Genomic DNA, 14,935 nt, shown 5'->3' on the forward strand with positions numbered 1-14,935 from the left:
TTCTTTTTAGAATAGTTTTTTTTCATTTCCATCTTGAAACTGTTCAACATGGTGGCATTAGAGCATATGACATGCAACAATATGAGCAAGGAAGGATAATAACTAAGCAGTACATCCTCTCATAGTGCCTAAATCCATTCCTACAAAGGTTATGGGGCCCAGTGAAAACAAAATTCAAAGTATTTTAGTGGATGTGGCTGGATTTTCCTAAGAGAGAAGAGAGATTCAAACCAGACATTTTTTTTCTATTTCCTGGTGAGACCATGGAGACTTCCACTGACTCCAGTGTGAAAGAGATTAACTCCCTCTTCCCTCTCAGAGCAGTAGCTAGGGAGAGAAGATTTGGAGTTTTTCCTCTTGTGGAGGTGGAAGTTTTGATTTTGAATTTGACACATTTCCACCATTTTCATTTTTCATATGACCAGTCAGAATTCCATTGATGAGGGAAGCCTTAAGCTACCCAGACTCTCAGAGAAAGTTCATTCAGATACAGGGAGAAGATGGAAGATGGTGGTTTAATTCCAGAGATAACCAACAGGTTGATCAGGATCGACTGATCGATACCCGGGAGGTTCTGGTCGATTCCTGGCTCCTATTCCTTTGTTTTTGCCTCAGAGCACCAGGCCCTTCCCCCTCCCCGCCCACCATATTCAGCTGATCGCTGGAACAGAAGACGGAATTGCCTGACAACAACAAATACAATTCAGAATCAGAATACATTGCAGCCCAACTTCCTCAACCATTCCTCATAAGGCATGGTTTCCAGTCCTTTTTTTTTGTCTTCATCACAATTCCCTGCACATCCACCTGGGAATATGATGCTTCAAGATCTTTGAAAGTATATGTTAACATGGGAATACATGCAACCAGATTTGTTGATTGATCTCTATGACTCAAGTGTCATAAGAACACAGGGCCAGGTTTTAAGTAAGAGATGCTCCAATGCTCATTGGAAGAGCTCCATTTTGGCAAGAGTCTCACCTATACATGCTCTCCGACCTGTAAGGACACACAGGCAGCAGAGAAACTGGGTTTAGCAGTTGCTTAATAACATCCCAAATACTTTAAAGCAGACTAAAATGCAGAGATAAAATAACAGGTCACAATTCCATCTTAAAAGAATTATTAACTCCCAATACCAGCCATTCTGCAATGCTGAAAACCAGGGGTGGGAAATCTTTCTCACCCTGAAGGCCCCATTCCGTGGTGAGCAGCATTCCAGGGGCCGCACACCAATGGTGGCCAGATCTAGTGGCACAAATGGCCACAGCAAGTGATGTCATTCTTACCTTTGCACAATAGGGTACATTCCAGGCATGTAAAAAGCCCATTGACTAAGCACACACTATGCAGGTATACACAAAAGTAAAAAAATTACCTGCAGAGAAAGGCATGAAAGCATCTCTCTTTACGAATTTTCCTTCAGAGTTGAGAAAATGCTCAGGATAGAATTTATGTGGTTTCTCCCATTGAGATTCATCGTGCAGCACAGAGGCCAGCAATGGTATGATGTATGTCCCCTGCAAAGGCAAAGCAAGAGTCATTTTAAAATAAAGTGTATGCCTCTGGTACAATAAATATTTAGTGTAGGAGAAATGAGATGAGAAATGAGGGTCTTTAGTGTGACAAACTTTAATGTATAAACCATGATTTCCCACAAGAAACGGTTTATTTCAAACCTTGTGTTCCTTTCCACTGAGATCTCTTTAATCTCTTTAATGGGTTGAAGCTGATGCCTGACACCTTCCGAAGGGTAGACTGAAAGCTTACAGTGCAATCCTATACAAGTCTGCTCAGATGTCAGCCACACTGAAGTCCAAGGGGCTTACTCCCAGGAAAGCCTTAAAATATATTGTAACTAGTGGGCAGCAGTTCAATGAAAAGGATCACTTTTGGAATGAAGTAGCCATTGAGGGTAACATCTGCAGCCGCGGCATGTGGCATGTTGGTTGGGACGATATTGGAAAACCTCAAGATCTCATGGATCACGGCATCTGTATAAGGCATTTTTGTTCGGTGTTCAATCCTTGGCTGAGAAGATCCAACAACCTTTGCAATTTCTTCTTGGACCTTTACTGGGGGAAACAAAAAGAAAAACATTTATTTTTCTGCTCAGATTATGTCTTTGAAATTAATCTCTGAAGCATAAAACTGCCACAAACTCATTCTACAGTTCCATAGGCTCACAAATTTAATCTCTAGAATTTAACAAATGTATTTTTAAGGACAAACAAACAATTTAGACAATAACCTGATATACTGAGGGAGAGATATGCCTCCAGGATGATTATTAAAATATCACTGCTGGGAATATTCTGAAGTGGTATCTTTTACATATAAAGGTCAAAAACAAAGATCTTGGATCCTCCGGACCCTGACAAATTCTGGACAAAATATGGGAAAGAGTTAGCTGGAGAAAGAGCATTTGAACTGGAAGCTGGACAGGAAGAGGAAGATTCAACAGAGGTGGAGGTGAAAGAGTAATAAATATGGAACAAGATGGCTTTGAGAATTCTATCTGGGAATGTAAATAAGCAAAATAATAAGACTAAATGAATAAAATTGATCATGTTGTAAAGAAGTTAAACTTGGAAGTTATATGCCTCCAAGAAAGGGGGAAACTATTAGCTTGGCAAATAAAGAAGAAAGAATAAAAAACTGCATTGATAGAATAAATGTAGGAGGTAGAGTGTGGAAAATCTGGAAAAAAAAATAGATCAATTCGTGAGTTTTTATGCCGCACCATATTAAGGCAAATGAGTTAAGGTAGAAGAAATGGGTAAATATTTAGAAGACAACAGACTGCTTAAGATACCAAAAGTTAAAATGTCATTTCTGAATAGAGCTGTCACAATGATGGTTTTACAGCAAGTAATTTTACAGGCAAAATTAGGGAAGGCACCCAGACCTGATGGAGTTTCAGCAATACATTATTAAAAAATTACAAGATTACCGAATGCAACCTTTAAAAGATATGACTATAACTTTGAATACAGGAGAGTTACCCAAATCCCAGAAGACTGTATACATAACTTTGATTCATAAACAAAATAGAGATCCAAAGCTGGTTAAGAGCTATGGGCCTATTTTGATGTTGGATAAGGATTATAAACTGTTTGCAGACATATTAGCTAATGGGTTGAAAACTGTATTAAAAGAGAAAGCATTTAGACTCCGAGAAAGCATTTGACAATGTCTCCTGGGATTTATATATTTAAGGCTTTGGAATATATGGTTTGTGGACACAGTTTTATAAAAGGAGTCAAGGCAATATATACTAATGCATCAGCAAGTAATGTAGTGCCTGAGAATTGTAAAATAACTAAAGGAACTAGACATGGTTGCCCACTGTCACCTTCATTGTTTATAATAGTTTTAGAAGTTTTGGCACAAAGAATAAGATGTAATAATAATAAAAAGTGGGGATAAAAGCGGAAAGAGAATATTATAATATAATATAATTATATTATATTATATTATATTATATTATATTATATTATATTATATTATTATAATAATATAATAGCTTTTGCAGATAATGTGGTGATATTTGTTGAGGAACCAACAAATAGAGTCAATCCCAAAGTCATTGGAAAAGATTTTTTATTTTATTTTTAGAAATAGCAGATCTTTAAATTAATAAAGATAAAACTAAACTCCTGGTAAAAAATATGAATGATGAGGGTAAAAATAAATTACAAAGTTTATCTATCTTAAAGAGTGAAAAGAAGATTAAATATTTTGGGTGTGTGGTTAAGAGCAAGAATATAAATTTGTATAAGGATAATTATTTAAAAACTTGGGAGGATATTAAAATAAATTTGCAAATATGGAGGAGAATGAAACTTTCATTACTTCAACAATTAAAATGAATGTATTACTGACAATATTCTTTTTGATTTATTGTTATTTATTTATTGTTATTTATTTTATTATTATTATTATTATTATTATTATTTAGTGAATGTATATACCACCCTATATCCAGATGTTCACAGAATAAAATCAAAATATAAAACCACAAAATACATAATCAAAATCAAAACAACCACCCAATAGCTCCCCTACAAAAAACCAATACCAGTGATCAATCAATACCAGTGATCGGCACGACAAATTGTTTCAACAAATGGCAAAAATATATTTCTAAATATATCTGGCAAGGAAAAATAAGAGTAAAACAAATAAAACATAAAAAATTGACAGATGAAAGAGAAAGGAGTTTTCCCCCCTGCCGTATATGGGATTCTGTTACGAAGCACCTTGTCTATGCTGTTTGAGGGAATGGTTGTTATTGAATAATTCACATATTTCAGATTGGGAAGGTCATGATAATATTTTTGGTTGGCATGCTTACTTGAGGTATGAAAATGTGAAAGTACATAAAGGTTTTACAAACCATATAATCAGGAAAAGAATGTATAGAGTATGGGATAAGTATAAAATCCTTTTGGAGACCAAAACACCACTATGGCTTTCACCTTTGGAGAATTTACCGGTAAATTAAATTTTTTAAAAGATTTATCAGAGATGTTACCAACATGGTTACAATATGATCAGTTGAATGAAGTATTTAAAAGGAATTTGAAGCAGTTGTGAACAAACATCACAACTGGAAAGAGACCTGTTAAACTGTAATGTTAAAGTGATATCTAAAATGTATAAGATCTTATTGGAATGGGAGACAAAGGACGAACAAGTGAAATCTTCAATGATACACTGGGCAATAGATATTAGTTATAATATAGAAATGGAGGCATGGGAAAGTTTATCAAATGTGGATATAAAATTTACAGAATGTTATAGTTTAAGAGACAACTATATGAAAATGTTAGATAGATGGTACCTGACACCTAGTAAATTGGCTAAAATGTATAAATCCGAACTGACTATGTGCTGGAAACGTAAAGAGAAAGAAGGTACTATTTTTCATATGTGGTGGGCTTGTAATAGGGTTAAAGTTTACTAGGAAATGATATATGATGAACTGAAAATGACCGCTCCCCACATAAAACGGGGGGGGGGCCTTTGCGTGGACGCGCGCAGCCCCTGGATCTGGAGTGGCTCCATCAGCACAGGCTTGGCTTCGCCTTCCCCCAGGTGGGATACCTGGAGGGCTCCACCTACCTCAGTCAGTTGTCCAATCCCGCCTGGGGGAAGTGTTGCCAAGGAGACCAGGCCAGGTAGGGGAGGGACTACCTGCCCACATTATTTTAAAAAAGAGAGAGAAAGAGAGCCACATTCTTCACATTCCAGGGGAGCTGATAAAACTGCCGTTCCATGCCAAAGAATTTGTGAGTACTTTTTGAGCTAATTTATGAGCTAGTTAGCTTCAAAGGTAAAGAGAAAAGCAAGCCGGAGTGAAAGCAAGGCTCAGAGGCTGAAAATACCTGTTGGAATTTCAGCGTTTGCTTGCTATCGCACAGACTGTTGGAAGGGACTTTCCAAGCTGAGCTAGCTGCCAGGTGCTAGCAGCTTGTAAACAGCCCAATAGACTTTTGGATTTTTCAGCTCGCTGCTGATAGAATCATAGAGTTGGAAGAGACCACAAGGGCCATCGAGTCCAACCCCCTGCCAAGCAGGAAACACCATCAGAGCACTCCTGACATATGGTTGTCAAGCCTCTGCTTAAAGACCTCCAAAGAAGGAGACTCCACCACACTCCTTGGCAGCAAATTCCACTGAAGCTTGGATTCAAGATGGATGCCAAGAAAGGGGCAGGTTTACCTTATCCACCTCCCCTAGCTGCACTGGCTGTTGCTGACAGGGGGAGTGAGGCTCGGAGTTCTAGCGCCCCCCACTGCTATTGCTAGAGAAGAGCAAGCTGTAGTTCTGAACGTTGTCCATTGTTACAATTGTGGCCAGCCTGGGCATATTCAGAGGCACTGTAAAAGGCCACATGAGCAGAAAGGAGCTAAAGGGAGCTCTGCAAAGCCTGGGGCTTCAAGCAAAGGTCGTGCCAAGTCCCAGGTGAAACCAGCTAAGGCTTTGCTGTCGCTAAAAGCCACATCATCGGTGGAAAACGCGTTTGTTTTGGACACGGGAGCGACACAGCACATGGCATCACGCCAGGAATTGTTTTCTATGTTTGAGAAGCAACAGTTCACTGTGAAACAGGCCAATGGTCAGGAGATCGAAGCGACCGGGTTTGGAACTGTTTACCTGGAAAGCCTGAACTTGACTATAAACAATGTGTATTATGTTCCTGATTTGAAGTTCAATCTGTTGAGTGTTTCTCAGATGACAAAGAAAGGGCTGGTGTTGTCCTATGATAAGGAGAGTTGCAAAATCTTTAAAGATGGAGAGCTGTATCTTTCTGCCAGAGAGAAAGACGGACTGTATCTGTTGACTTTTGATGAAAATGATTACAATAGTTGCACTGCGTGTGAGTCTAAAATGCTGTCTCTTGCAGGTGTGTCGAAAGACGTCAAGGATCAGAAGGCAACGAAAGTTACCAGTGTTTTTCAGTGAGTGTATGCTGATGTGATTGGTCCTCTAGCACCATCTAGAGGCAATGCTAAATACTATCTTGTATGTGTTGATCATCTTTCTCGATATGTCTGGACTTATATATTAGGATCACCCAGAGAAACCTTAGCAAGGTTTAAGGAGTTTTGTGATAAGCGTGACACCAGTCATTCATGATGCTAATATTGATTATCTTTTCACAGATGAAAAGCCAGTTTTTCTTTTACAGGATTTTCAGGATTTCCTGGAGAAACAAGGGATAGAGCATAAGGTTGCTGTTTCTGAAGCTGCATAGAACAACAATGTTTGTGTAAAGGTGAACAAAGAGTTGCAGAATGGCATGAAGGCACAATTGCTGAGTTCACATTTGCCACATGAGTTTTGGGCTGAAACTTTATCTTCTTATTGTTACACTTGGGTGAGAAAGGTTTCAAAAGGTATGGAAAGTTCTCCTTTTGAGAAGCTATTCCGAAGGAAACCTCCTGTAACACATTTTAAGGTTTTTGGATCTCACGTAAATACAGAAACTCCAGATGGAATTAAGAATGCAAAAGGCATTTTTTTGGGTTATGAAAAGGGTCTCTACAGAGTAATTTTGTCTGAATCTGGTAAGGTGATTCTCACAAAGTTCCTAGAGAGCACTCCTGGACAGGAGAGACAGGTTTTTCACACATTTCCCACCGATGACAATTCAGATGATGATTCTGATTTTTCTGGTGACACAGAAAGCTCAGAGAGTTCTGTTGACACAGTCATTGAGAGAGGTTCTCACACAATGTCTAGACCTACACAGGTTAAGGCTGAACCAGAAGTGCCTGAACCATTGTTTACTGTTGGGCGTGGTTCTCCAAAAGGTCCTGAGGATGAACCAGTCAGCAAAGAGGATCAGCACCTCATACGCAGGTCTGAGAAGGTTACAAAGGGCATACCACCCAAGAGATATTCTTGAGAGTTTGCTAACTCAGCTGTTGCATGTGTTACTATTGTTGACAACTCTAGACAAGGTGTGTCTAAGTCAGAAACAAAGACACAACTGGGAGTTGCAAAGCGTAACACAACCTTCCCTAGCCAAGGTAATGCAGAAGCACTCATTCCTTGGAAAACAGACAACCAGAGAGTTACACTGGTGAAACCAGTGGCGGGTAGTTCCAAAGGTGGAACTGAAACAACAGGGGATTGTTACATGTATAACAACTGTTTGTTTTCTTCTCTGGATCAAGCTTTGTTCGCACCTAACGTTGATTCATATGGGGGAGGATGTTACAATAAGAGAACAACACAGCTGCAAACAGCCAGCTTGTTTACATCATGTGATGTGACTAGCTGTGGGAAAGAATCTTCCCGTAAGTTCACAGGCTACACAAGTCTTTGTTCAGTGTGTAATATGAGACCTTCCTGTTGCGTATGTAAAGGAAGTCTTTGTCTCTCGCTCGGAGAGAAGTCTGAGTGATCGGACATGTTTTCTGTTGAGTTGTACTCTCAGAAATAAACAAGATGTAAAAAGACTTTCTGACTATTCTTCTTTCCCCTGCGAAGGGGGGAGAAGGGGGTGTGCATTTTCCACGCTGGGAAATGTCGCCTATCAAGATCTCCCTGGTCTGTCTGGGATGCCAGCCAGAGGCAGATCACCAGTAAACAAGCTCCGGGAGCAGGGAGAGGGGCCATCCTCTCTCGATGGGGCTAGTTCTCCAACAAGAACAAGATTATTATTATTTTTAGAAAACAATGGAAATGGTTTATTGCGTATGTACAAACAAACTGTAAACATACTAAGACATTGGCAGGATTAATGTAAAAACCCACAGTTTCAATATATCTATTGGATATATACGGGAATATATATCTAAAAGAATATGTTGAGATAATTTGGAGTATGCAGGAATATGAAATGAAATGTAAAGAACCACAGAAAGAGGGAGAAGGGAGTCCAGGTTGAAATGTTAAGCTTATGACTGAACAATTGTGTGTGTGTGTGTCGTGCAAATTATAAATATTTTATCTATCTAACAGTTACATATAACTGGAATTAAGATTTTTCAGAATAATGGAAGCCAACCCAATGAAAAGCACTCACTCTGAATTTCAGGATATTTCATCATTAGTAACAGTCCCCAGCACAGTATGGTAGAAGTGGATTCCATGCCAGCAGCCAATAAGTTGGCCACAACAGTTTTTAAGTTTTCGTTGTGGAAATACGCATTCGTCTTCTTCTTCTTCTCCTCCTGGGTTGCAAAAAGTATGAACTGATTAAAACGAATGTAGTGAGAAAATTTCATGTGCAAAGATAAAAATGAATACCTGACTGGACCCGATGATCCAAAGTATCATTGCACAGCACCCCAGTCGCTAAGTAGTGAGAGATTCCAGGTTTTCCAGACTATGCCATCATGATGATATAGGGTTCCTGCAGGAGGAGTGCTCGCCTCCAGGCCAGGAGAGGCGAGTCACCAGAGGATCGGGGCCGCCCTATGCCTCGGGGCAGATAAAAGCCAGCCAGCCCCAATCCCAACTTGCGGGAGCAACATTGTTGGTTGCTAGCTCCTGCCTAGACCCTGTCCTGCTTTCCTGCCTGAGCTCATGACCTGCCCTGTCTCCCTGCTTGCATGCCTGTTCCTGACTTCACCCGACTCCCTGCCCTGCACCCAGCTTCAGCTACTACGGACTGCCTCCACGTTGCGCCTTTGACCACGGACCGGACTTGGACCTCGCCTCTCAGGTAACCCACGGGACCAGCACATCAGGCCTGTAGATCTGCTTTAACTTTTCAAACTCATCATTAATTAGTTTAAGATTTTAGAAATAATTTCCAGCCTGTTATTGAGAACTTTGTTGCCACCCAACCACCTGTTTCCTTTTCTGGGTGCTAATTAATTGATAAGCGGAAACTCCAATTCATATTCATTTCCAGTCTTAGTAATGGTTAAAAGAACTGAAGCCCTAATTTAAGGCTGATTGGTCAGTGCATGGGCCAATGTTTTCTCCTTGCTCTGAGATGCCTCCCCACCCACAAAGCTTCCTATCTCCTCCAGTGTGAAGAACGCCTTCTTCTGAGCACATGAGGCATTATCCCATCGTCCCTTGTATCAAAAGGGAGTCTGGCAACCAATATTTATGACTTGATTACCTCTCATCACTGCGTAATTATCTATAATTACATGTTTTCTTGATCAGGGATATTTTTTCCAGAAATGCTGTTGAGCATGCAACTATTGACCCTGCAGAGGCAACTTCTGTAACACATTAACAATGGCTGACTATTGGGAAAGGGGAGGAAGTATGCCATGTTGGTCCCTTCTGAAGTGAGACTTCCTGACTACAACTTACGCATTCACTTGCAAATATGCCCTTAAAACATGAATTGAAAATGGCAACGCTTATTCTGGGCCAACTTAAAAGACTCCATTACCTCTTGCTGTTGGATAAGAAATGAGTCAATAAAGCTCCTCTGGTCATTTTCATCCAGATCTCTGAGGTGTTTTATGAAGGTGGCATTTATGAAGGCAAACAGCTCATCTCTGTTTTGAATGATAGTCTTACGAGCCCCCAGAAGAAAACCAAGAGCAGGAAACATGTTATACAGCTGAAAGGATAAAAATGTGAAAAAGGAAAAAGAGGCATTAGAAAAACTCAGTATTGTACTCTCAGCTGGGTCTCTCAGAACATAATTTATGTGCAACCCCAGAATAGTAGGCTATGGCAGTTCTCCTCTGGAGCTTCCCCTTCAGAGAGGGAGATCTGCCCTTGGAGGCCCCTTCTGAGCCATCATGGAACCAACTATCACTTGTTCTTCCTTGTCCTTGGAGTCCCGATGGCAGTGAGGCCAGAAAGGGTGTGTGCAAGAGACTTTATTATAGTTACGGGATGACTGAACCGTGTGAGTTTTCTAAATATTTCGAATCACCACCAGGTTTCTTAAGATACCAATATTCTGTGTTTTGTACTGAATCCTGAACAATATACAATAAACAGGTCGCCCTGCCCACTTTGCATACACTGTTATCATAATCAACTGTTTGTTTGTTTTAATTGTAAAAGATAGATTACCATGACTGAAAAGCTTCCGACGATCCGGACATTTTCATTGTTCAACTTGAGAAGTCTTATGTATGTGGGATCTTCATAATCAAATCGCTTGTCTAGTAGTATGGCCACTATAATATTAGCAACAGCTGCATTCATAATTGTGGTGGTCTCAAATGGGTTTCCTATACATAAATATGACAGTTAAACAAAAACATTCTTTAAAAATGTGGGATGCACATTCCTAGAATGGACATGCTATGGGATGCTTTCTACCAGCCAGGAGAAAACTTCCTTTTTCCTCGGCTAAGATATAGAACTTGCTAACGCAAGTTAGGGGGGATATCATTAAACAATATATCCTCTCCTGCCTCCCTGAACATTCCCACAGAAATTCAAAGTATGGAAAGGGCATTGTTTTTAAGTCTGTTCATGTTGTCTTAAATCCCTACTGGCAGCTTCCCTATGTGTAGACCTCATTTAACAAATAAACTAAACCTAAGTGTTGCTGGATGTGGCCATAGCTGGGCTAATACCTGCTTGGAAGTCACAGGAGTTATTGCCGCGCAATCTGCACATTACAGGAACAGACCAATTGCAGTGAACCCTGGGATCTGTGCTTCTGGAAGTTAGGAATATGTAACACAATAGTCTTGGCACCTTTAAACAACTGTAGTGTAGCTATGCACCAGAGGAAAACACCAACCCACCTTCGTAAGATTCAAATTTATTTATCAGGACACTGCATTCCTCAACAATTCTGTCCTCTATGGTCCTCTTTCCCATTCCGTAGGCCCGAAATGTGCTTACAACAAACCGCCGCATCACTTTCCAGTTTTCACCATTAGACAGAATTACACCTGAAGAGACGGGAGGAAAGGTTTCATGTCTGCATGGCCATTGTACAAATATATCAATAATTTGTGTTCTGCATTTCTTCCATGGAAGTGAGAATGGATCCCAGCTATTCTCCCATTCAGACTTCAGAGCTGGCAGCTGTGCCATCAGAGCATGACCTGAGAACCCATTGATCAATATTTTCCATTATAAAGTGTAGGCTAGAGTGGAGTGTGGTTTTTACATGTCAGGCGTCCCAGCAGAACTCAGCTTGTTACTTTGTATTCCATTATGCCTCCTTCATTTTTCCTCTATATATAGTCTGGGGCAGAAAATGGTCAGTCAGTTTCCCCTTGGTATGTGGCATTACTTTGCTGTGTGACTATTATTCACAATCCTCCTGTCTCATTCTCCCCCATCTTACAATATGACTGTTGGGAAGAAGGTGGGAATGGGAAAGGTTTGCTTTAAATGGCCTCCATTTTTGTATCTTCAACAGAGCACCACTTATCCACAGAAAGTCAAGACCTGGTCCACTCTTTTTAACATTTTAGCTTGATCTCCAGAAATCCACATTTGACATTTTTTGTGACACATGCTCAGCCTAATGCCTGCAGATATTCTGTCAATGTCAAAGGCACTGAGGTGGGTTGAAAAATTCACAAGGATTTCCCCCACAGGAAACAATGGATTTCGATGACTTGCTTTGCAAACACTCATCTTATAAACCATTTCTTGGGAACAGATTGTGTTCACCTGTTGGGACCAGTGTGTGTCTGCAAGCATTACAAGTTCCAATAGAAAGGGAGGTGCCTCACCAAAGCCTCGTGCAAGCTCTTGAAATAATGGAACGATGGGCCTGTCTGCAAATGCGTCCGCCTGATTAACCAGAGCCTCCTTTACTGTCTCATATCCTGTCAACACCACAGCTTTCTGGGGTCCCAGTTGGATGCTGAAGACAGGCCCATACTGCTTGGACAACTGGAATTCAACAGAAGAAAAATTGAGAAACAGAGTTCTGGCATACCCAAAGAATATATTAATGCAAATCCTCTCTGACAGAACCAAGACTGCATTAGCTACTACCCAGTCTCAAATCTTCCATTCTTTTGCAAGGTGATTGCTGGGGTGGTTGCTGAACAACTCCAGGAATGTCTAGAGGATGTGGACTATTTTGATGCCTTCCAATTGGGATTCAAGCCTCATCATGGGACTGAAACTGCCTTGGTTGTGCTGCTCGATTATCTCCGGCCGGCTAAGGACAAAGGTGAAAACTGTTTCCTAGTTCTGCTGGATCTCTGTGACCTTTGATACCATCGACCATGACATCCTTCTGGACCGTCTAGAGTGGCTGGGAGCTGGGGGCACTGTTATACAGTGATTTCGCTCCTTCTTCCTGGGCCGTGTCCAGAAAGTGGTGTTGGGGGATGAGTGTTCAGGCCCCTGGGCTCTCACTTGTGGGGTATGCGGATAATAATCAGCTCTACCTCTCTTTTAAATAAAAACCATTGAAGGCGGTGAAGGTCCTGTGTGAGTGTCAGGGGGCTGTTGGAGGATGGATGGTGGCTGACAGATGGAGGTTGAATCCTGACAAGACAGAAATACTGTTTTTGGGGGACAGGAGGCAGGCAGGTGTGGAGGACTCCTGGTCCTGAATGGGGTAACTGTGCCTCTGAAGGACCAGATGTGTAGCTTGGGATTCATTTTGGACTCACAGCTGTTCACGGAGGCGCAGGTCAATTCTGTGTCCAGGGCAGCTGTCTACCAGCTCCATCTGGTACGCAGGCTGAGACCCTATCTGCCAGCAGACTGTCTTGCCAGTTATCTCCTGCTTGTACTACTGCAATGTGCTCTATGTGGGACTACTTTTGAAAGCGACCCGGAAACTGCAACAAATCCAGAATGCAGTAGCTACACTGGTGAGTGGGAGTGGCTGCCGAGACAATATACCGCTGGTTCTGAAAGACCTACGTTGGCTCCCAGTACATTTCCAAGCACGATTCAAATTGTTGATGCTGACCTTTAAAGGTCACCTGTATACCTGAGGGAGCGTCTACACCCCCCACCGTTCAGCCCGGACACTCAGGTCCAGGGCTCAGGGCCTTATGGTGGTTCCCTCACTGCGAGATGTGAGGTTAGAGGGGACCAGACAGAACGCCTTCTCGGTAGTGGCACCTGCCCTGTGGAATGCCATCCCATCAAATGTCAAGGCAATAAACAACTATCTGATTTTTAGAAGACCCCTGAAGACAGTCCTTTTAAGGAAAGTTTATAATGTTTTATGTTTTATCATGTTCTTAGTCTGTTGGGTGGCCGGGGAAACCCAGCCAGATGGGCAGGGTATAAATAATAAATTATTATTATTATTCAGTTGTGGCAGAACAAATATTTGCTAGGAATAATTAGAAAACCAGAACAAAATAGGCAGTTGTAAGGATAAAAGTGATTATACCTTTAATGGCACCTCTCAAACCTAGTTTAGAAAGATAGGCTCAAGAAGGAGGTTGGGCTGGGCAAGGTTTGCACCGGCACTTTTACATCCTTGAAAATGGAGGCAGAGTCAAACGTGATTTGACACCAGACATCTTGTTCAAATTACCAGTTATAAATTGCAACTAGCTCCTATGACTATTTATTGGGAAAGATAAGAGGAGGTTCTATAGCACACAAAGGGGAGATGAGATTTATAGGCTCTAAAAGAACAAAATGTAATGTAATATGTAGTAGTAGTAATAATAATAATTTTCTACCCCGCTCATCTGACTGGGCTGCCCAGTACCCTTTAGCCTTGCCATGGGAAGAACTGGAATCTTTACCTTTAACATGGTTCGGTGAGGCCTCTTGAGATCCATGATGTGGAGATTCCCAATGAGAGGTAAAGGCCTCGGTCCTGGTGGAAGATTTTGGGAGCTCTTGTTCCCAAAAGTGCCCAGTTTCAAAACAAAGTAAACCATAAGGATAAAGAGGAACAACACTGGAATCGGCTCCGTCCAATCCATTTTGTTTCAGCAAGCAATTTTTTTTTGCAGTGGTTATAATGAAAGCTACAGTGCAGTTTGGTCGAGGACAACGGCTTGCAACTGCAGTGAGCAGCCTATATATTATGCTAGGTACTATCTCAAGCTAATCATTAAACCATTATTAAACTCTATTGAACCTGGATGCAGACCTGTCACCCAGATCATGTGTAAAATTAATCTGTTATAAGGGGAGTAAAGGGCAGCATTGTGAAATTCTTTGTAATCGTTGAACTGCATTCAGGGACGGATTTCTGAAAGTGCACCAGTATGGACTTCTGGAGAGACAAGATGGCAAGCACCACAGCAGCATGGAGTTCCTGAGGTCCGCCAGCACCAATGGTGCTGCCTGGCTGGTCCCAGCACTGCCACCACCGCTGCCGCCACAACCATGATTGGGGGGTAACCAAGGTTTCCCAACACGACAACCAAGGAGGCTGCGCAGAGCCCCAGCTCCCCCCAGTGGCCTCGACCCCACTGTGGCTGGGAGCATCTCACTGACATCTCAGCAGAGCCAGAGGAGTAGCAAGCTCTGGTGGTACCTGGTGTGGAATTTTTTTTGTCACCCCCCATGACTCCCAAGCTTACAGCAA

General features: G+C 41.5%; 1 protein-coding gene and 1 long non-coding RNA gene across 2 annotated transcripts in view; one reads left to right on the top strand and one right to left on the bottom strand.

Moving 5' to 3' along the window:
- Positions 1–14,404, bottom strand: part of LOC309367075 (cytochrome P450 2K6-like) — a 44,051-nt gene extending 29,647 nt beyond the window's left edge. The window contains exons 1-9 of the mRNA XM_081906363.1: positions 14,142–14,404; positions 12,144–12,306; positions 11,199–11,348; positions 10,513–10,673; positions 9,875–10,048; positions 8,543–8,690; positions 1,891–2,075; positions 1,379–1,520; positions 982–999 (exon numbers count right to left, since the gene is read on the bottom strand). Coding sequence (XP_081762489.1) covers positions 982–999; positions 1,379–1,520; positions 1,891–2,075; positions 8,543–8,690; positions 9,875–10,048; positions 10,513–10,673; positions 11,199–11,348; positions 12,144–12,306; positions 14,142–14,324 — 1,324 coding nt within the window. The 5' untranslated portion in view covers positions 14,325–14,404. The remainder of the gene's footprint in view (positions 1–981; positions 1,000–1,378; positions 1,521–1,890; positions 2,076–8,542; positions 8,691–9,874; positions 10,049–10,512; positions 10,674–11,198; positions 11,349–12,143; positions 12,307–14,141) is intronic.
- Positions 1–14,935, top strand: part of LOC309367286 — a 119,440-nt gene that overhangs the window by 70,116 nt on the left and 34,389 nt on the right. The gene's annotated exons all lie outside the window — the stretch shown is intronic.

The sequence above is a fragment of the Podarcis melisellensis genome, assembly GCF_964234715.1.
Source record: "Podarcis melisellensis genome assembly, chromosome: 3".
Lineage (NCBI taxonomy): Eukaryota > Metazoa > Chordata > Lepidosauria > Squamata > Lacertidae > Podarcis > Podarcis melisellensis.